Raw genomic sequence first — 21,217 nt, 5'->3', positions numbered from 1 at the left:
TAATATAATTAGAAATTGAGTGTGGTCACAGACAATTATAGTTGAGGTCTTTTTAAACAGATTAAGGGATTTGCTGTGTCTTGTATCAGGAAATTTTTAGAAAAAGGGTTGATAATCGAGGTAACCCTTGAATTATTATTAACTTCCTTGTTGGTCTAAACATCTTTATGGGATCAAAGGAGTTAATATTGGTAGGCTCATAGTCGCCATATCTTTGTAAGTTATTTTGGAATTAAGGTATTAGTGATTAATGGGTACTAAAAAGTGATAAGGTGTTTCACATTCAGTCAGTTTCGGTATTTCTGTGTTGCTAGCTTCTGAGCCATGTCTTCGCTTCACTTGAGTGTTTTTCAATTAGGAATCAATGGTTTTGGTTTTTTCCCTTATGTTTTAGTGTTCTGTTCTCTTTGACAATTTATAAATTAATTTGAATAAAATCATCACTCTTTTACTGGTCCTAAATATCACATATAAACATGCGCTTCTTTGACCCGATAAAACCCGAAGGTAAGCTGACCTCATCCTTTGATTTCATTCTATCTCCCGCTCTAAGCTCCCTTTTCTTCATCGAAATTCTACTATTAAAGATATTCTGGTGCATGACTCTGGTGATCCATTTTGGAGAGATTTTTTCTTTATCAACAAACAAGACTTCATAGCAGGAATCGAGATAACAAAAGCTTGAAGGTTTCTAACTAGAATTAAAATCTGATTGTTTCTTGCAGAACAGGTTGCTTTCCCCTCAAGCTTTTGATTTCAAACCTTCTTTTTAATATTTAATAATTTTTTTTATTTTGTTCCGCTTTATAAATTTCCTACACTCTCTCGTATATGAGAATCTCTCACAGACGTGACAAAGTAATCCCCTTGGACTATAGGAAGTATCCCATTGCATGCTATAAAGTTTTGGCGTTTGAGCTGAGGTTTCACTAGACTCAGGAGCAAATTTTATTTTTTCTTATGTTGTTTTCCCTTATTCTTAATTTCTTTATTGCATCATGAAAATTCTGGCATGGAACACACAAGGGTATGGCCGAAAAAAAAAATACAACAACATCTTAATACTTTACTTAATGTAGAAAAACCAGATGTTTTGTTTCTGTCTGAAACTAAGTCTCAAAGGAGCTTAATGAGAAACATCTTAAATTATTTCCCAAACACTCACATTGTAGACCTAGATGGAATAGCTGGGGGACTAGAAATTGCCTGGGTGGATGGTTTTCATTTTTAAGTGGTTCAATGGAACCTTAACATGATTAACATCATTGTTAAAAAATAATTTCCACTCGCAGGAGTAGTTACTTACCTGTTTTTATGGTGCTCCTAAACATGAACATAAATTAGAAGTTATGGGTTATTCAGAAGAAATAACACAAATAGTTAATTTTAATAAGATGCCTCTGTTGATAATAGGAGACTTGAACATACTTCAATAGTGAGGAAAAACAAGGGGGACTTTTCTTTTTTTAGAAAAAAGGTAGAACCAGTCTTAAATCCAATTCAAAGAACTGGATTAGAAGACATAGGTGAAAAAACGTGGTTCTAACAACCACACCCAATATTTCGCTTAGCAATATGTATGGACAAACTCCAATATACTTTCTAGAGAATCAACTAGACAGTCAGACTCAATCTAGGTAAAAGTACATCAAAAAGTTTATATCTCAATCTCTCAATTTGATATATACTCAAGCAAACAGAAATCTGCGAGTCTTTATCAAAGAGAGATAACTTGGATGGTACCAAATACCAATATCCAAGTGTCAATCAATTTAAATCAATAACCAAAAGGTCGGATATTCTAATTGATTGAACAACGCACAACCTGTATTATTTCAATTATATAAACAAATATAATGCGGAAAAGAAATAACACAAACACCAGAAATTTTGTTAACGAGGAAATCGCAAATGCAGAAAAACCACGGGACCTAGTCCAGATTGAACACACACTGTATTAAGCCGCTACAGACACTAACCTAGTCCAAACTAACTTCCATCTGGACTGTAGTTGAACCCTAACCAATCTCACACTGATCCAATGTACAGTTATGCTCCTACGTCTCTGATCCCAGCAGGATACTACGTACTTGATTCCCTTAGCTGATCTCACCCACAACCAAGAGTTGCTATGACCCAAAGTCGAAGACTTTAATAAACAAATCTGTGTCACACAAAAAAATCTATGATAATAGATAAATCCGTCTCCCATGAATATACCTACGAGTTTTGTTCCGTCTTTTGATAAATCAAGGTGAACATGAACCAATTGATAATACAGACTTATATTCCCGAAGAACAACCTAATATTATCAATCACCTCACAATATTTTTAATCGACGCAGCGAAAAAGATAGTGTGGAATCACAAATGATGATACGAAGATGTTTGTGATTACTTTTTATCTTGCCTATCGGAGATAGAAATCTCAAGCCAATTATTACAATTGTACTCGTACGATAGAAACAGCAAGATCAGATCACACAACTACATGAAAAGTAGTATCGGTCTGGATTCACAATCCCAATGAAGTCTTTAAGTCGTTAACTTGGTTTAGAAGAAGAAACCAAAGGTTAAAGGAGAATTGACTCTAGCTTAGCACAACTAGTATCACACAGAATGTGTGGGGATTAGGTTTTCCAGTTGCTAGAGTTCTCCCTTATATAGTCTTTCAAATCAGGGTTTTCAATCAATGTTAGCTTGGTAACAAAGCATTCAATATTCACCGTTAGATGAAAACCTGATTTAGATTCAAGCTAATATTTATCAACCGTTAGATCGAAAACATAGCTTGTTACACACAAATGAAATGCACGTTCCTGGTCTTGTGTAACCGTACCCAAACTTGTACATTAGTTGGTTCAATAATAGTTAACCAAATGTTAGCCATATGATCACTTTCATATCAACCATATTCTTCTTCACCATAACTAGTTCAAATGACTCAAATGAACTAGTTAAAGAGTTGTTCAATTGCAAGGAAAACTCATGTACTACACAAGACACAATTAAATCAAAAACGATTTGATTCAGATGAATTGGTTCACGAACTCTATAGCCACGGTTTGCAATTGCATTCCTTAGTTTATAAAGATAAGTTCACTAAACATCGTTTTTAGACATAACCTACTCAAGTTCGCGGACTGGGTTCGCGGACTTAAGTTCCCGGATGGAGTTTACAAACTCCAGCCGAAATTCTCGGGTTTGAGAACTTCGCCAGTTTGCAGACTGGGTTCGCGGACTGAGTTCGCGGACTTAGCTCACGCACTACTCCGGTTCACTTGATCAACAAAGTTCGCAAACTTCGGTTCAAGCAATAAGGACTTATACATATATGTGTTTCTACAATAATGCTTGTATCCTCCAAATGGTTATATAGTCTAAACTCTCATTTCAATCATTGAAACATTCTCAGAAGACGTTATATGGTTGTTATTCACAAACCATTTTTTGTCAGAGCAATTTTCAAAGTGACTGAAACATAACATGACTTTCGTCACTAGGTAAAGATGAACTTGGCTAAAGAGAAAGCTTTACCAACACATATTTAGAGAAATAGATAGGCGAGATAAACTCGGCTCGAAATACCAAATGTGTATAATCTAAGTCTATATAGCAAAACGACTTTTGTCTCAAGATAGGAGATAAGTAGACTTTTGAGTGATAGATAAGTTCAAGTCTCCACATACCTTTTAGTCGATTAATATCCACCAGTTCCTTGAGTAGTCCTTCGTCTTGTATGATGATTTCCATGGAGTTCTTGAGCTCAACTACACTTTCTATCCTAGTCCGAGACCTTAGCTATAATAGACTAGAAATCAAGACTTATAGTTTTGATCACTAACATTGACAAACATGCTTGAGATAGCAACGCATGCGAGTTCGACCGAGCAATGCTCTGACACTAGGCTATAGGGGAAACATATTCACTTGGAGCAACAAAAGGGAAGGCACAACAAACATAAAATAAAGGTTAGATAGAGCTTCGGCTAATTCTGAATGGAATATTGAATTCCAGGAAGCTTCACTTGAAAATTTTGTAGCTATAGGATCTGATCACGGGCTTATTTGCATTTCTATAAATTCAAATAAGGTGCATCTGAGCCCAACTTTTAAATTTTACGATACCTGGTTGAAGGAAGATTCTTGCCTTCAAATCATAAAATAATCTTGGAATCACATAACAACTGAGAATCCAGATGTTGACCTGTTGAACAACATTTCTACTCTAGGGGAAAACTTAGGCATTTGGAAAAGACACGTTTTTGGCAAACCTAACAAAAAAAATTAAAAACATTCTAAAGAACATCGAAAACTTAGAGCCAAAAAACTTTAGGGATTCTAACACTAGATTGATCAGGAAAAGTTGGTAGAACTAGAAACTTTATATGACACACAAGAGGAGATTGCTAAACAGCAATCCAGGAATAACACGATTTCGTTAGGAGAAAGAAACACAAAAAAAATTCATGTTAACAACACTAAAAAGAAGAAAAAGAAATAACATAGACTGCATTCAAGACAAGCAAGATAAGATTGTCTCTTCTAGACATGACATAGAAAATGTGTTAACTTCTTATTTATCTGATCTTTTTAAAGATTCTGCTGAAAATTCGGAAAATGAAATCTTCTCACACATAAAACCCTGCATATCCTTAAAAGAAAACGCCACTTTAATGGAAATTCCTTCAGCGGGAGAAATATGGGATGTAGTTAAAAAAACTAAAATCTAATAAAGCACCAGGGCCTGATGGGTTTCTTGTTAGCTTCTTCAAGCATAACTGGGAAACAGTTGGCCCGCAATTGGTGGCAGTTACACAAGATTTCTTTAAAACTCAAAAACTTAACCCATACCTTAATAAAACATTTTTATTTCTTATCCCCAAAACTAAAAACCCGAAAAATCCAGCTGACTTTAGGCCAATTGGACTAAGCAATACCCCTTACAAGGTCATTTCTAAGTTAATGGCTAACAAATTCAAAAAATCTCTGGAAAAAATCATCTCTCCCCTTCAATCTGCATTCCTCCCTTCTAGGCAGATCTCTGACAACATCATTGTTGCTCATGAAGTATTTCAGTCCATGAAAAAAAGTAAAAAAAAACAGGAAACATAGGCCTAAAAATAGACATGTCAAAGGCCTTCGTTAGGGTAAACTGGAATTTTTTGATTAAAACTTTAACAACTTTTGGCTTTTCTAAGGAGTGGTGTGAGCTAATTTTCCAACGTGTCTCCTCCTCTTCCATTGTTGTCCTTTTAAATGGTCACTCATGTAAAGATTTCAGTCCATCAAGAGGAATAATACAAGGGGACCCTCTTTTCCCTTATCTTTTCATTCTTTCTATGAAAGTTTTTTCTCGACTTCTTTGTCACCTGAAAACTACAAAAAAAGTCCAGGAAATCAAATTAACGCCAAAATCAACACCAATATCTCACATGTTCTTTGTCGATGATCTCTTGTTGTTCACTAAGGAAGACTTAGGAAGTTGTGAAAACCTGCTAGATGCGATTAGCCTATTTAGTAAGAAGTCAGGACAAATCATTAACTTCTCTAAATCAGGTTTGTTCTTCAGTAAGAAGGTTCAGAATAAACATCAGGGTATTATCTCTAGGCTCATGAAAAAAAAAAGAAACATAAATGATACCCATCTGGGGGGTCCTCTTTTCATAGATAGGTCCAAGTTAAAAGCCTTTGATAACATAATAGAAAAGATTGAACAGAGAATAAAAACCTGGCTAGGAAAAATCTTATCTCAGCCAAGTAAAATGGTGTTATACAAATCAGTTTTATCTAGCATGCCTATCTTCAGTATGGGCTGCTTTGTGCTACCAAAAAAAATAACCAAGCGAATCAATGATATCCAAAGAGATTTATGGTGGGGAAAACACACGAATTCTAAGGGTATCTACGTAAAAGCTTTTGATTTTCTTTGTAAACCTATGGAACGGGGAGGATTGGGGTTTAAAAAAGCAAATAAAATGAATCAGGCAATGATTAGCAGAATTTTTTGGAGGCTTGTAAGTCACCCTGGCGACTTATGGGCAAAAATATTAAAAGGAATATACTTTAAAAAAACTGCTGCTCTTCATTCCAAGAAGAAATCCCAAGCTTCTTGGGTATGGAAATGCATTTTGCAAGGAATAGAACACATCAAAAAATACACCATTTGGGAGGCTGGTGATGGAACCTCCACTAACATCTGGCAAGAAAAATGGTTACCCAACAGGGAAGAACTCTTATCAAACTTTGTCCCAAATGGAAACCCCAACATAACACTTGTATCACAGTTGATTGACTGTGAAACAAAGAAGTGTAATATCAATCTGTTAATTCTATGTTTGAAAGATCTTTGGTCATGGAAATCTTGAGTATTAGGCTTTTCCTAACAAAGGAGGGTTCACTGAAAAAGGACAAGATCAGATGGATGCTTACCACAAATGGAGAATTCTCTGTGAAATCTCTATATGCCAATCTTCAAAACATGAATGACTCAAATACAATCAAGAGAAGAAAATTTTGGAAAAAAAATGTGGAGCATCAACACATCACAAATAATCAAGTTATTTATACGGAAGTGCTTACAAGATTCATTGCCAACTAGGCAGAAACTAGGTTCAGTTATGGATGTGGAAAGGGAATGTGTGTTCTGTCAGCATCCACTGGAAACTACTTTTCACTTGTTTTTTTATTGTAATTATGCAAAAGCAGTATGAAAACTTCAGCCAATGCCTGCACAAGGAGTAATCTCTAACACTTCTTCTCCAAATACTTCTTTTTTAGACATGTATAATGAATGGATGAGGGGAGATCTGAATTCCATATCCATGGCATTAGCTGCAACTAAATGTTGGTTCATTTGGAAGGAACGATTCCTCATAGTTTTTGAAAATAAAAGTAGAACACCAGAACAATTAGCTATAGACATACAGAGACACTATGATTACTGGCATCCAATAACACAAACATCAGTTACAACACAAAATACCACAACAGCTCAAACTCTGATTTATTGGACACTACCAATAAGAAACTTTTATAAACTAAATTGTGATGCCTCATGGATATCTTCTACTACTAATGCTGGCTTTGGTTTCATATTGCGCAACTGGACAAGTACTTTCAAGAGATCAGGAATGGGAAGTTGCACGGCAGAATCACCTAAAGAAGCTGAAGCTGTAGCTCTGCTCAGACGACAAATTGGGCCCTCACAAATAACTTGCAAAATCTGGCTATAGAAGGAGATAACCAAACTACTATCAAGTACCTACAAGGAAGACAAACCTCAATTAAATGGCAATGTGTAGCCATATTAGATGAAGTAAAGAAGAAGGCAGCTGAACTAGTCTCTTTGGGGGATTTCATTTCGCGGATAGAAGAGCAAACAAAGCTGCAGACTTGTTGGCTAAAAAAGGAAGAACATCGATCACCTCAACTGATTACTAGTTTTACTGATACACCTTCATTTTTAATTCCAATAATTGTTTTGGACACTATCAAAGCTTATGAGCATTGTAATATGAACTCAAATTATGTATTTTTTCAAGAAGAAACTAATCGCACAGATTCAATCGTCGGATGGACAACTCAATCGTTGATTCCAAATGAGTCTGAATCTACAGATTAGTTCCCTTCTCAATAATATATCTAGTTATTTTCAAAAAAAAGTTTCCTACTTTTTTGTTGGGAGAGGTTGTCATACCAGACACAGTGTTTAACAAATTAATGAAGTAAGGGTCAACAATGTTCTAATACTCCATGAGAGACTTTATAATCCAATACTGAGTGGAGATAAGAGATGACTAAGTAAGGATGTAGCTATAAATTGTGAAAGTATCTATCAAATCTACTGGGACTTTAATTCTCTTCACCGAGTGAAGAAGGATTTTCTCCCTTCTTTTGATAAAACTTTAAATGCGATCAAGTGTAAATGTTAACTAAGATTTAGTATGTAAAAGAAAATCATTAAAATGACTTAAATATCTTCTAATACCCTTTCCATTATAAATTATACATTCAAAAACAACATTACAAGTGAGTTAGTTGGTCATATTAATGGAGGTGTAGGTGATTAAAAGTATAAACGACAGTGCAAAAAAGTATTGAATTCAAAAAAGCCGTCCAAAGTGGACTTCCCTTCTTCTTTGGTTAGATTATAGATTGAATGGTGGTCTTGGAAATCCTCAATTTTAACATACCATTACACAGATCGACTCCTATAATATCTCGGCTTGCTTGATTGCTGTTAAGTTTTTATAATTTGAAGTATAACCATAACGTGGTCATTATCATGTGGCTCACAATATACAAGAATAAAACCTTATGTGCCTTTGTTTGGACAATTGAAAGAAATCCGGGTCATTACTGCACGGGTCATATCCAAATCTTTGGCAAAAAGTCTTGTGCTAGGATTCAAAACTTGTATGAGGCTCACAATATAGCCTTGTGCTAGGATTAGAAACCTGTATGAGGCTCACAATATACAAGAATAAAACCTTACGTGTCGTTGTTTGGAAAATTGACAGAAACCCGGGTCATTACTGCACGGTTCATATCCAAATCTTTGGCAAAAATCCTTGTGCTAGGATTCGAACCCTGCACCTAGCGTATGATTGGTCTCTTGAGTTATCACTGAGCCGTCAGCGGTGTTGTGTTTATTGGGCATACAGGTGATATACCCTGAAGTATTATTAACTCCCTGATTCTGGGCATTCATGATGAAGCTTTTTTTTTTGTTTTTGTTTTTTTTGAAGATATTAGTTTTATTTGTATTCCTAAAAATGTAAATGTACTAGTTCATGACCTTTTTCAATTTGCCAAACATGATGATGTATCACGTTGGTGGAATGCTTCATCACCACCCGTCTTTATCTCTTCAAACCTCAATTATAATGAGCTAGTCTAAATAAAAACGAAGGGTTCCCATAAAAAAAACATATCATAGTTACATCATAAATTAATCGTACACTTGATTAACATTCACTAGTTTGTTTTTTCGTTATACCAATTCACTTTTATCACGTTATATTTAGTATAATTTATCGAAATTTTTTATATGTATATACGTGTCCGTATCCCATTATTTTAAGAAATTGTCAATCTTCATCTCCGTGTCGTGTCCGTATCCCGTGTCAGTGCTTCCCGGATAAGCATATCCGAAGGTCAAAGATAAGAGACATCCAGTGACGGAGAAAGGACCCATACCTTATAGGGTCAATTCAAATGAAGGGTCATACTTTTTATCAGTTTACTCCTTTGACCCCTCAAACAAACAATATTTCCGATCTCACCTTATACAAAATTTGCCCCACCAAGGCACCAAACACTAAATGAAAATTCATACCTCTTTATAGTTTATACTGAATTTACGGACCCCACTGGCTCCCTGTCAAAAAAAAAAAAAAATCTCCTAATTATGAATCAAACTTGTACGGATGTCACGCAGTTGTGGAGTTGGCGTGTAAAAGAAAAGAAAGAAGACCTAAAGCGAAGACTTGATTACTATCCGCGTCAAGTTTTATGTATTTGCCGAGGTCAAACATCTTCTGCTATCATCTACGCCGCTTTTAGTTTGATATCTGATTCCATCATGTGTAACCTAATAAAGATGGTTTGAGCTAATTTCGCTTGCAAGACCTGTCCATTATTACTAGTGGGGAACCAGTTTACTGGGATACCAAAATCCGAAAGAACCACCAAATTAATACTCCGTAAGTCCGTATCCATTTTTCTCATCTATAAATTTTTATAGAAATTAATATTTAATCCCATTTTCATTGGGCTTTAGACATTTTAGTCCCGAAGTCTCAGACCTAGTATTAGGAGGTCCAAATTCACCTAATTTGAAATGAGTTAATCCTTTCTTTTAAGGATTCAGTCCAAATCTAGTTTTTATGAAGACGAAAATACCCATCATAGGACAAGTTCACCTGGATTAATTGAGTTTCAGTTTCTCCATTCGAATGTCGAGAAAACTCTCAAACGATGACGAAAAAAATCTTAAAACCTAATCTTCTCGACTGAACAGAAATTCAATACCTAAACATAAATCTGAGAATCAAATAAGCACATTTTCGTTTCGATTCAACAGTCGTCATCATCAGTACCTATCGTTGAAGATTAACTTGAGGTGGAAAGCTGATTTGATTCAATTTGAACAAGTTAATTCGAATATTTTAACAATCAAAGTGATTTGAAAGATAAGTATAATATATTCTTCTTATTTAATTTGATGTAAATGTTAGTTATCGATTTCGAAATTGATTTCAAGAATTTTTTATGATTTCAAAAACCTAATTAGTTCGATTTTAGTTCGTATTTCGTATTCGGTTTATGATCAGTGTATGGATCCAAATTCTTTACTCACAACATCTTATGATGAGTTTCATTACTGTAGTGTGGATGATACTCGTCTAATAAGATTTTTTGTTCCCAGGATTAACTCCACTATTCAGATTGAGGAATACAAAGAAGCATTTAGGACATCGACGCTTTGGAAATTATGAGCAAGTATTTCCTCTGAAAGTCAATATATATGCACACAAACTGCTCACTCTTTCTCTATTCGTGTGTACACTTCGTTAGAAAGCAATAGAGTAATATGAGTTATGATTTCCTTGACTCATATATTTCCTAGATATGATATAGTTGTAGATGCGATAGACTGAGGCGGTATATGATCAACAATTGCAGTGTTGTGCTGGGAAAGGTGAATCAGTGAATTAATTCAGGTTAGAATGAGAGGTTTAGGTCCCACCTTCTCATTATGCCATTTTGTGTTGATTAGGATGGCACAACATTAAGTTCACTACTAACGTGACATGACATGACAATGTTCTGTTGATCAGGATGGTGAAAACTACAATTAATGATATAGATGTTGCCGGAACAATATTATGTTCTGTACTAACATGGCTTAAGTTCAAGAGGTCATTTATTTGTCTTAAATACGAACACAAGCATTAAGAAAATATTAGATTTTGACGATGTTCACCTGTAAACGATTGTAAGAGTAACCCTTACTAACCCCTACATTTCTCACCATTGAATTAAGTAATTTGTTCCAGCGACTGATAACTTGACTAGCATACTGAATCACTGATTGGTGAACAATAGTCGCTGAAATTTAGACTTGCCAAAGTATGTATATAGAGGAAGCAAGACACCAACGGAATCAGGATTAATTCAATTTTTGGATAGAGAAGAGGTATTAGAAAATAAGAAAAATTATAACACCATATAGGCATTGTGATATACTATACTGATTAGATGTGTTTATATATACTACATGGTCCTTTTTCTTGCAGTTTAAACACCAAATTGATTAGGCGTTATGTTTATGTTTTTTCATTTGTAGCTACGATCAAGAGGAAGGAATACCCAATAACTTGCTCATTTCGACTGTTGCCTGCAAATAGGATCTCATTTTCATTTTTCTTACCTTATAAATCTTCTTATCTTTAATTTTTCTTTTGGCAGCCTCTGATCTCAGGTGCTGCCGTAGGATTGAAAGGTAATGCAATATCAATTATTTTATAAATTGTTGATTTGATTTTTGATTTTTAAAATTTTTACTAGTGTTTCCACTTTTTGTATATTTAGCTCGCTAGTTACAATCACAACTTAGGTCCATGCTATAGATGCCTATTTCCAGCACCACCCCCGTCAACGGCCTGTTAGAGATGCTTAGACAGTGGGGTTCTATTTTCCCATAGACTCCTGCAGGATGTATTTCTACTTATCTACAATCATATTCTACTAGGTGGTTTTTAATAAAAACACAAAAAAACTTATTATTTCAAATACAAGTACGTAATTTCCGGTAGTTAGATCCGCGATCACATAAGGTTGTTTGCCTAGTACTAACATTTCCTCTCCTTTCTAATTTGTTTATGTATTCCCGGGTGTGATTGGCTGCCTCCAAGATCTAAAGGCTTTAAAGGTTGCAAGTGATGTTGGTGAACCCCTGTCAGGCCGGATGCTTCTCTTCGATGCACTATCAGCAAAAATCCGCATTGTATGTTTCCTTCCCCTTGCATTATAAATTTCCTTCTGTAAACTATGCATGATCACTGATTTCAATTTTTAGAAAAAAGTTTGAAGTTTGAATTTTTGTTGCTTTATAGGTCATGCTAAGAGGGAGATCTTTATATTGTGAAGCCTATGGAGAAAATGCAGAATTCACCCTCAAGTTTTCCAAAATTTTGACTGTGAGAAGTTGCCGCAAACTCCATTGTCCACGATAATGTTGATTTCTATTGATGTTGTCAAATGCTAATTTGTGTTAACTTGCTCATAGTTTGTTTACAACCTTGACCTTGGTTTTATTACAAAAAAAATATCGGAATCCTTATTTGCTAAATCAGAAAGGTCACTCTCTATGGACTTGTTAAATTTGTCCTTCTGGCAATGAATATTGTCTTTGTTAGTTGTTATTGAGTATAGGCACCCATGAAACTATGGCGTACAAACTAGTGCAATGTGAAAAGATGACTCCATAAGCTTACACTTGACTTAGGTGTACAAATTGGTGTACATGTAAAAAGATGCCGCTCATGCTTGCATAAATAATCAGGGTGTATAAACTGATGCACATGTGAATTAATGACCACATAAAATTATGCTTGCGTAAATAACCAAGGTGTACATAACTGTACACATGTTGATATTCTTAATGTGTACATAATTGTACACATGTTGATATTTAATGTGCACATAATTATATACATATTTATTAATGATACACCACCTTCCTATGGATCTCAGCTTTGTAGAAAATATGATCTTAATGTTCACCATTTCACCACTTTGGGCACTACTTTGTGATCTCTATGTGACCACTAAAAAAAGGAAAAGAGAAGCAAAACTTAGCTTTTAAGGGCATAATATAAAACAAATCTCAAAATTTCATTCCTATTTCACTCTGTTATCTCTCTCTTCCGCTCTCTCTGTCGAAATTTCTTAGGAATTTAAGCGACAAGGTAAATCAGTTTTACTTCACTATACGAGGTGTACTTATTTGTACACCACATTTACACAGTGTACTTTTTAGTGCACCAGTTTTATCATATTGGTTGTAAGCCATGCACTTTGTTCTGCATTGATTTTGTACCAGAAACTACGAAATTAGTATTTGCATTCGGACTTGTTTACTACAGTGACCTTACGACATTCAAGGGGTTTTTATGGATTTTTTGTTTTTGGATACTTTTAGTTGAGCTGGTTTGGTATTACAAAATGTTAAACTTTTATATACTGGATTGTTTGATTTTAGCACAATTTAGTATAACTACAGAATGGATAAGTGATGTTTGTGTTGGACTGGCCGGCTATAATGTATGTAAAATGGTATTGTTGTTGTGCTTTTGCACCACTGACATGTGAGTGATTTTTTAATGATTTTAATGTTGTTTTTGATATCAGAATTAATTTGTCGAAACCATGACTAAAAGTTGGTTCTGTTGCAAGCGATTGCTCATCGTTTTTTAAGCCCAGGGACACGTACTATAAAAAGATGATCGAGAAGAATAAGCAATTCAACTGCTTTGGCTAGCATTAATGCTTGCGATCTCTTGAAAGCTTGAGAAAGGCTCTTGGGAGATCAGTTCCGCACGCGCCAAACAAGAGTCTTTCTCAAGCTTTACAGAGATGCTAATTATATTGATAGTATGCCGGTAAATTGCAGATTATAAAAAATGAAATTGGCTTCAAGCCGATTAATCTGATGGCTTTCAGACTGATCCATTCAGGGACCTGCCATTATTGAGAAATGTTGTGGATTCTTAAAGAAATTGTTTGACACTTGTCTTGCAGGGCAATTCCGCTTTCCTACAAAATATATTGTATCTTTTACTTTTCTATAACGTATCTTTTACCTTGTTGATTTTGGTATGCCTATTCCATCAAGGTTTGCGCTACCTTTTTTAGGATCGTTGTTTTATGTCGCTTGACTAGTAAAGTTAACTAGTTGGAACTACATCACCCAAGTAACAATGATGATAAGGAGTCTATGATGAGGAGTCTATCTCCTTTATGTGGAGAGTCTAAACTGGTGTACAAACTGGTGCACCAATCAATTGCCTATGAGAAATAGTCTGTTTGTGGGTAAGAATGCTTGATTTCATCAGTATTTTGTAGGCGTGTACATACTTGTGCATTAGTGTATTTTTCATGAAAAAAGTAAGTCCAAATCTGAGTATGAATGAGCGATTTCATGCATGTTTTGTAGGTGTACAAAGTGGTACACGTGAAAATAATGGCTCCACAATCTTATGCTTGGTATCATTATACAGACTTTCATGCTTTTGATCAGATAATCATATTCTAATCTGTTTCCACTTTTGTTTGACAGTGAACGTGCCAAAGAATCAGTGAACTTTCACGTCTAACCTGACTTGAATTTTTTACCGCACTGACAAAGAGAGGTATGTTTTATAATTTTAATATGCTGGTCTCCTTGGTCTGATATTAGATCAATCTTACGTAATGCTCAGAAGAATGATACTTTGTAAGCCTGGTGATCTTCGAAATGCAATAAAGGATGTTTTATTCTAGCAGTAAATGATCTGTAGAGTTGCCGATTTAGCTTGATAATGTTTTTTGGCAGTTAGGTTACCATCCTTCTATAAATGTACATATTGGTGCACCTGTATTGCAAGTGTACATATTGGTGCACCTGGAGTACAAGTGTACATATTGGTGTGTTCCCTAATGGGTATACTGGTATACTGTTCGTATCACTGGATATGGATGTTAGATTTTTGTAGGTGTGTACATAATTGTACATCATTGTGCTCTCCCAAAAAATTTAAAAAACTAATTGTTGATGAAACCCTAAGTTGTTATTTTTTGATCTCGCGAGGTGATTTTAATAACGTGCTTGCTATCGCTTTAGGTACTTTTTGAGGGAGCTTAACAATGGTCAGGTTCTCTAGATGGACAATTTTCTGGATTTTGTAATTTTAATGGCGCTATGTGTTTAGGATATGTGTTAGATTTTAATAGCTTGCTTGTTAGTAGGGCTTAAGTGGACGATTCAAGTTGTATGTGGTGTACAAACTGGTGCACCGTGTTTTATATTTGGATTTTTTGGATTTGTGTAGATAACATGTTTGTATACCAATGCAAACTAAAAATTTTAAAAAATGAAAATTATATAGCATTATGGGTACTCTTTTTGTAGATCTCGGAAAGAGCTTTCCAAACATATCAAGTTTGAAAATTTTGTACATACGGTTCGAAAGATAAATTGTTTTTTAATTATTTTTATATTATTTAAAATTGCTTACATCACCGTGAGTCACTTTGGACTAAATTGTAAATCAGGAAGGTTATACGTGTATTTTCCATATTTTAAATAATTTTTAGACTAAATTTTACCTAGTTAATTCGGGATGGACTAATCTTGCTTTTTGACACGTTTTTGGACTAAAGGGTTCTTTTCCCTAAATTTTTCTGTTTTCAATCTATGATTTGTTTAATACTCCGCAAGTCCGTATCCATTTTTCTCATCTACAATTTTTTGTGTTTTCAATCTATGATTTGTTTAGGTTGCAAGTAGGTAGGAAAGCAGTTAGAGGCTTTAAACCTCTTTCATTGTCAAAGTCTCCCCCTCTCACAAAAATTTATGTTAATCGTTAGGTTGGTAGGTGGTCTGTAATCTAACCGTATGTCGTGGATCTGTTAAATCCAATTCTTACCATTTTTAACCCCTACCCAACTCTGGCTCCAACTTGTCTTGGTATGTAAATCAGGGACAACACTGAATTTACTCAGCTATGTAAACCCATTGCTATAACCAACACCATTAAAAAGAAGAAGCTAAAACCAGTGCTGTCCTTGTGTCCTTTGTGCTTTTACTGATGTCTGCTGGAACTACCATGCAAGATTTATGAATATAGATTGTACATTACAGCGCATCTACTTCGTTGGATTTTTAATTTGAGTTGGTAGGTATGTTAACTAATACTCCGTCCGTTACTTTTTAATAGGCCAGTTTCTATAAATAAAAATTTCAAAAAAATAGGCCAGTTTCTAAATTGGGAAAGTCAAATGTTACTTTAATTTTTTGGGACCACTTGCAGTTCACTTCTTTTGATGACAAGTGTCATGGGGGACCATTCCACTTCACTTCTTTTATTGACAAGTGTCATGAGGACCACTTCACTTCACTTCTTTTATTGACAAGTGTCGTGAGGACCACTTTCAATGATTACTTCATTTAATTTCCTTAATTTTCTCTAAAAACCAAATCAGCCTATTAAAAAGTAACGGAGGGAGTAGTTAACAAGGTACCGAACTTCTAGAATTTGACTGTTATCTGGTGCTAAAGAAAGAAGTGTCAGCATGTTGAACAGGACTGTCCTCGGCTCTTACCTCTGAGGCAGGTTCGTTGTATCTACCCTCTCTGGCTGAGCTCTCACCTCTAAGTTCCGTTCTTTGAACATATTTCTAGGAGGGAGACTATATTTAAGAATCACAAATTAACCTCTTCAGTTGCAAATTGCAACTCAAGCTCTTGATGTACAAAACCAAACGAAATAATGGAATCACGTTCTAAAAATGTAAACATTTTGCGTGCGCATCAATAACCGTAAGGGAAAAAAAAAAAATTATCGGGATGCACCCAGCTGTCACAAGTAATTGCGACAGGTCGTTTGTACGTACAAGCAATAAAATTGGAAGCGACTGATTTAGTCCTTTACCTGAATCTAGTTGTAAATATTTAGTAAGAATTTTTTATATATATATATATATATATATGTTTTTGTAAGCAAGTTCCAGTACTGCCTGTGAGTTAATGTGAGAGAGATATGGTTGGAATTTAAAGATCTACACTAGTATTTGAAAATCTAACCAGTATTCTACATCTCCTCCTGTACATTCTCGCTTCCTCTCTTTTCTTCTTAGATCTATCCTTTTGAAACCATTTTGAACTTTTTTTATACTCAAGTTTGGATATGTTATCCAAGTGTGAGTACCAAGAAAAGAAACCAAATCTATAATTTTGTTGTATTGGGGTGAAAATATGGTGAAACCTTTGTCAACTTGGCCATGGGAGAACTTAGGGAACTTCAAGGCATGAGCTTAGTTTTCTCTTTTTCGAATTCCAACTTCGTATCATCTTCTTAGTAGTTTTTTCTCTCTTAGAAATTCCTTATATCCTCATCCATATGTTGGTTTCATGTTGTTTTTTACAGTACTTGTTGTATGGACCTCTAATTGCGAAAGTTGTACAATCAAAACCATGGGATCAGGAAGCAACGCAAAAAGATGCATGGTGTTTACATATATTAATCATTTGTGCTCTTAGATGTCTCCTGCATGCATTCTGGTGTTCATTCTGTAACCTTCATTCCCTTACTCGAAAGCGAAGTATTCATCAAGTAGGAGTTGATTTCAAACAAATAGATAAAGAATGGCACTGGTACGTATAAAGATTATACGTCATGTACTTGATAGTTTTACCTCGAGTAATATATTTCGTGATTATTTTTATGAACAGGGATAACTTCATCATACTTCAAGCTTTCATGGCTTGTATGGCATATTATAGCTTCCCATTCCTTGGGAATCTTCCTATGTGGAACTCAAAAGGGTTAATTTTTGCTCTTCTACTTCATGTCGGAGTTTCGGAGCCTCTATATTATTGGGTCCATAGATTTGTTCTCCACAGTGATTTTATGTTCAAGAATTATCATGCAATCCACCATGCTTCTCCAGTTCCACAACCTTTTACTGGTATAAAATACATCAAACCATATCATGTCTTTTTAAGTTATATGCTTTATAATCCTCAAAAAATTATCCCTGAAACACTCACTAAGTACTTGTAACCAACATAAGTTGCGTTTGGTAACTCGCACAATATTTGAATGACCCAAATATGATGTATTAAAATAAAACGGCTTCATTTCAGTTTGACACTGAAAAGGAGCCAAATTTAAGGGAAGTTAGTCCATGTTAGAGCTCAATGCAAAGTTAAATTAAAATGTAACACTGATTTGCTCATGATAATCTTCTTACCTGCGTATCTATGACGCGTGCATATTCACCTTTTAGACTTCAGCTAGTGAGGAAATTCTCCTTTTTCTCGCTTCAATTCCTTTGTAATATAACTAACTAGAAATCTAGAAAAGAGGAGTAGAATAGTACCCATGCTTGGTACATGTGAGGAAGAAACTAAGTGTCCTTGAACATAATGATCAATGTAGTATTAGTACGCGTATGTGATTTCCATATGTTTATACACAGAGTGAATGCAGACTCTCCTTGATGAAATGCTCTTATGTTTACTGCTTTTATTTGGGTGCAGCTGGGCACGCAACTCCTCTGGAGCACCTAATTTTAGGTTCACTTATTGGGATCCCTACACTCGGGGTTTCATTAATTGGATATGGATCCGTTGGCACGATCTATGGCTATATTTTAGCTTTCGACTTCTTGAGATGTATGGGACATAGCAATATAGAAGTTGTTCCGAATTGGGTCTTTCGGATATTTCCATTTCTTAGATATCTGATCTACACACCAACGTAAGTATAGCTGTATGATAACTGTCAGTGTATCTATCATAGTTTATAGTGTGTTCAGAAATCGGGCTATTTGTTAGAATATTCGCCTATATCCTCTTCAAATATTTGTTTGGTGGGAAATCATAGGTACCACAACCTGCATCATAAGGAAATGGACTCAAACTTCTGCTTGTTCATGCCTCTCTTTGATGCATTATGGAATACGATACACAAAGAGTCGTGGGAGCTCCACAAGAAAATAAGTACAGGTCTGTGCATCAAAAACATTTGCTGCATAAATTGGACACCACTTCAGTTTAGCTATCTGCATAGTCAAAATTACTTAATGAATGAAGGCTAGCTAATGATTTTGTTTAATAATTGCACGGCTGATTTTAATAATTTTTGTGGTAGCCGATGTAATTTCTCTGGACACTAAAATTTGCAGGTGTGAATGCAAGAGAACCTGACTTTGTCTTTCTATGCCATGTCGTGGATGTAGTCTCTTCACTGCATGCACCGCTGTTTCTACGATCATTCGTTTCTATGCCGTTTGAGAACAGGCTCTTCTTGTTGCCTTTTTGGCCATCTGCGTTTGTGACAATGCTAATACTGTGGGCTATTTCCAAGACTTTTATTATCACTTTTTATAACCTCAGGGGCAGATTGCACCATTCATGGTGTGTCCCTAGGTATGGTTTTCAGGTCAGCTCTACATCCTTGCTTTTCAAGTACTTGTTTATTTATTTATTTTGATCAGATTAATAAGTTAACATATCGTTGTAGGAAATTTTCCAAGATAACCTACGCTGGCTAAAGACAGAATTTCGTTTTACTCTTTTAATTTTTTTCTTTGACCGTTAAGGAGTTTGGTGCTGACGAGCACCACCGAGACTTTTCAAAAAAAAAAATCCTATAAAAGTTGACTTCTACAATTATACTATTCAATTTGGCCTATGAAAAAGTGAAAATATTTCCTTTCCAAAAACAGAGGGAGTAGTATATTTTTTTCCCGAGAAATGAGCAAAAGCAAACGCAATGAATAGATCCATTTTGTCAAAAACCTTTCACTGGGAACATAAGTAGTAGAACAGAGTGTATTCTCCCAGAGCTGATCTAAGTGGTAAGGATATTGCCCAATTGGATTGCGAGGATGGACCATCAGAGGGTGTATATATATGATAAAGAGAGGTTACTGAACCAAGATCAGCTGAGCTGAAATAGTAGGTTTAACAGATAAGATTTTTATTTTTAATGTTTTGGCAGTATTTCTTGCCATTTGCTAAAGATGGTATCAACAATCAAATAGAAGATGCAATCCTTAGAGCCGATAGAACTGGGGTTAAGGTCATTAGCCTCGCAGCGTTGAACAAGGTCAGTTTATCCTCTTTGTAAGCAGACTGTATTCATTGAACTAAATCTCGTAGTACTTCATGTAAGTCATGATCTTGTGAATACACCTATTTCACAGAATGAAGCTCTAAATGGAGGTGGAACGTTGTTTGTTAAGAAGCTTCCAAACTTAAGAGTCCGTGTTGTCCATGGGAACACCTTAACTGCCGCAGTAATTATCAAAGAGATCCCAAGTGATGTCAAGGAAGTATTTCTGACTGGGGCTACTTCTAAGCTCGGTAGAGCAATTGCTCTTTACCTCTCCCGACGCAAAGTTCGAGTTCTGGTAAGTACTTCTTATTGATATTACCAGGGCTACATGCTAGTTGTTATTTATAAGAGAGAATAAAGCATTAGCTTTCAATCTGCATTATTTGCTAGATACCCTATTTAGCTAAGAAGGCTTTAGGCGTTTTTTAAAGAACCGTCGTTTGTTAGTTAATCTCCTGATTAGAAAACTTTAAGGAGAATGCAGATGTTAACATTATCCAAAGAGAGATTCCAATCTATTCAAAATGAAGCTCCAAAAGAACAACAAAGTTATCTAGTTCAAATTACCAAATACGAAGCAGCCCAACATTGCAAGGTACGTAATAATTTTGCCTATTATGGGACAGTTATGATCTACATTCTGATTGCATTAACTTGTGATATTTGTTTTGATTAGATGTGGATCGTCGGTAAATGGCTAACACCTGGACAACAACGATGGGCACCACCTGGAACTCATTTCAATCAGTTTGTTGTTCCGCCAATTTTCCCCTTTAGAAGGGACTGCACATACGGAGAGCTTGCTGCCATGCAACTACCCGAGGATGTTGAAGGACTTGGAACATGTGAGGTATGTCGTTTGCCTAGTACCTTACTGAGGAACTTCATATACTTATCCAGTTATCCTACACATTTTCTCCTTAACGAGATCCTTTGACGAAGCAATAAACTAGCATGAATAAATTTTTTGATCTGCTTATGTTTTTGACGATTTGAAACAGTATACTATGTCGCGGGGGGGAGTTCATGCATGCCACGCAGGTGGTGTTGTTCATTTACTAGAAGGATGGACACACCATGAAGTTGGTGCCATTGACGTTGATAAGATAGATATTGTTTGGGAAGCTGCCCTCAAGCATGGTCTAAAACCAGTTTTCTCTTATCCCTAAACTCTACCTGTAGACTCTAGTGGTTCTATTGTTTGTACTTTTTCCATTTCAACACACTGGACAGAATAGTATGTTGCGTTAAGGTAAAACCAAGAAATTTATGCTCACAAGTGTAATTTGCTTCGCACATTTCAATTAAGACATGTTTTTCTCCTA

At 35.4% G+C, this 21,217-nt stretch overlaps 1 protein-coding gene and 1 long non-coding RNA gene across 3 annotated transcripts; both read left to right on the top strand.

The window, feature by feature from the left end:
* Nucleotides 1-9,912: 9,912 nt before the first annotated feature.
* Nucleotides 9,913-12,406, top strand: LOC113302527. 2 transcript variants are annotated; one of them, XR_003336934.1, is made up of 5 exons: nucleotides 9,913-10,126; nucleotides 10,433-10,506; nucleotides 11,476-11,509; nucleotides 11,922-12,013; nucleotides 12,123-12,406. It is a non-coding gene; the product is annotated as an uncharacterized LOC113302527 (long non-coding RNA). The 2 variants fall into 2 exon arrangements; XR_003336933.1 differs by lacking the exon at nucleotides 9,913-10,126 and having other exon boundaries at nucleotides 10,133-10,506.
* Nucleotides 12,407-16,796: 4,390 nt separating this feature from the next.
* On the top strand, nucleotides 16,797-21,217 carry LOC113301377 (protein ECERIFERUM 3-like). The gene is made up of 11 exons (XM_026550149.1): nucleotides 16,797-17,074; nucleotides 17,196-17,422; nucleotides 17,501-17,736; nucleotides 18,311-18,530; nucleotides 18,657-18,778; nucleotides 18,958-19,214; nucleotides 19,776-19,883; nucleotides 19,981-20,187; nucleotides 20,377-20,487; nucleotides 20,569-20,742; nucleotides 20,894-21,217. The coding sequence occupies exons 1-11, from the start codon at nucleotides 17,024-17,026 to the stop codon at nucleotides 21,059-21,061; spliced, it is 1,881 nt and encodes a 626-aa protein (XP_026405934.1). The 5' UTR covers nucleotides 16,797-17,023; the 3' UTR covers nucleotides 21,062-21,217.

Source organism: Papaver somniferum, chromosome 8, assembly GCF_003573695.1.
Source record: "Papaver somniferum cultivar HN1 chromosome 8, ASM357369v1, whole genome shotgun sequence".
In the NCBI taxonomy this organism is placed as follows: Eukaryota; Viridiplantae; Streptophyta; class Magnoliopsida; order Ranunculales; family Papaveraceae; genus Papaver; species Papaver somniferum.
This window is presented reverse-complemented; position numbering and strand designations above follow the sequence as displayed.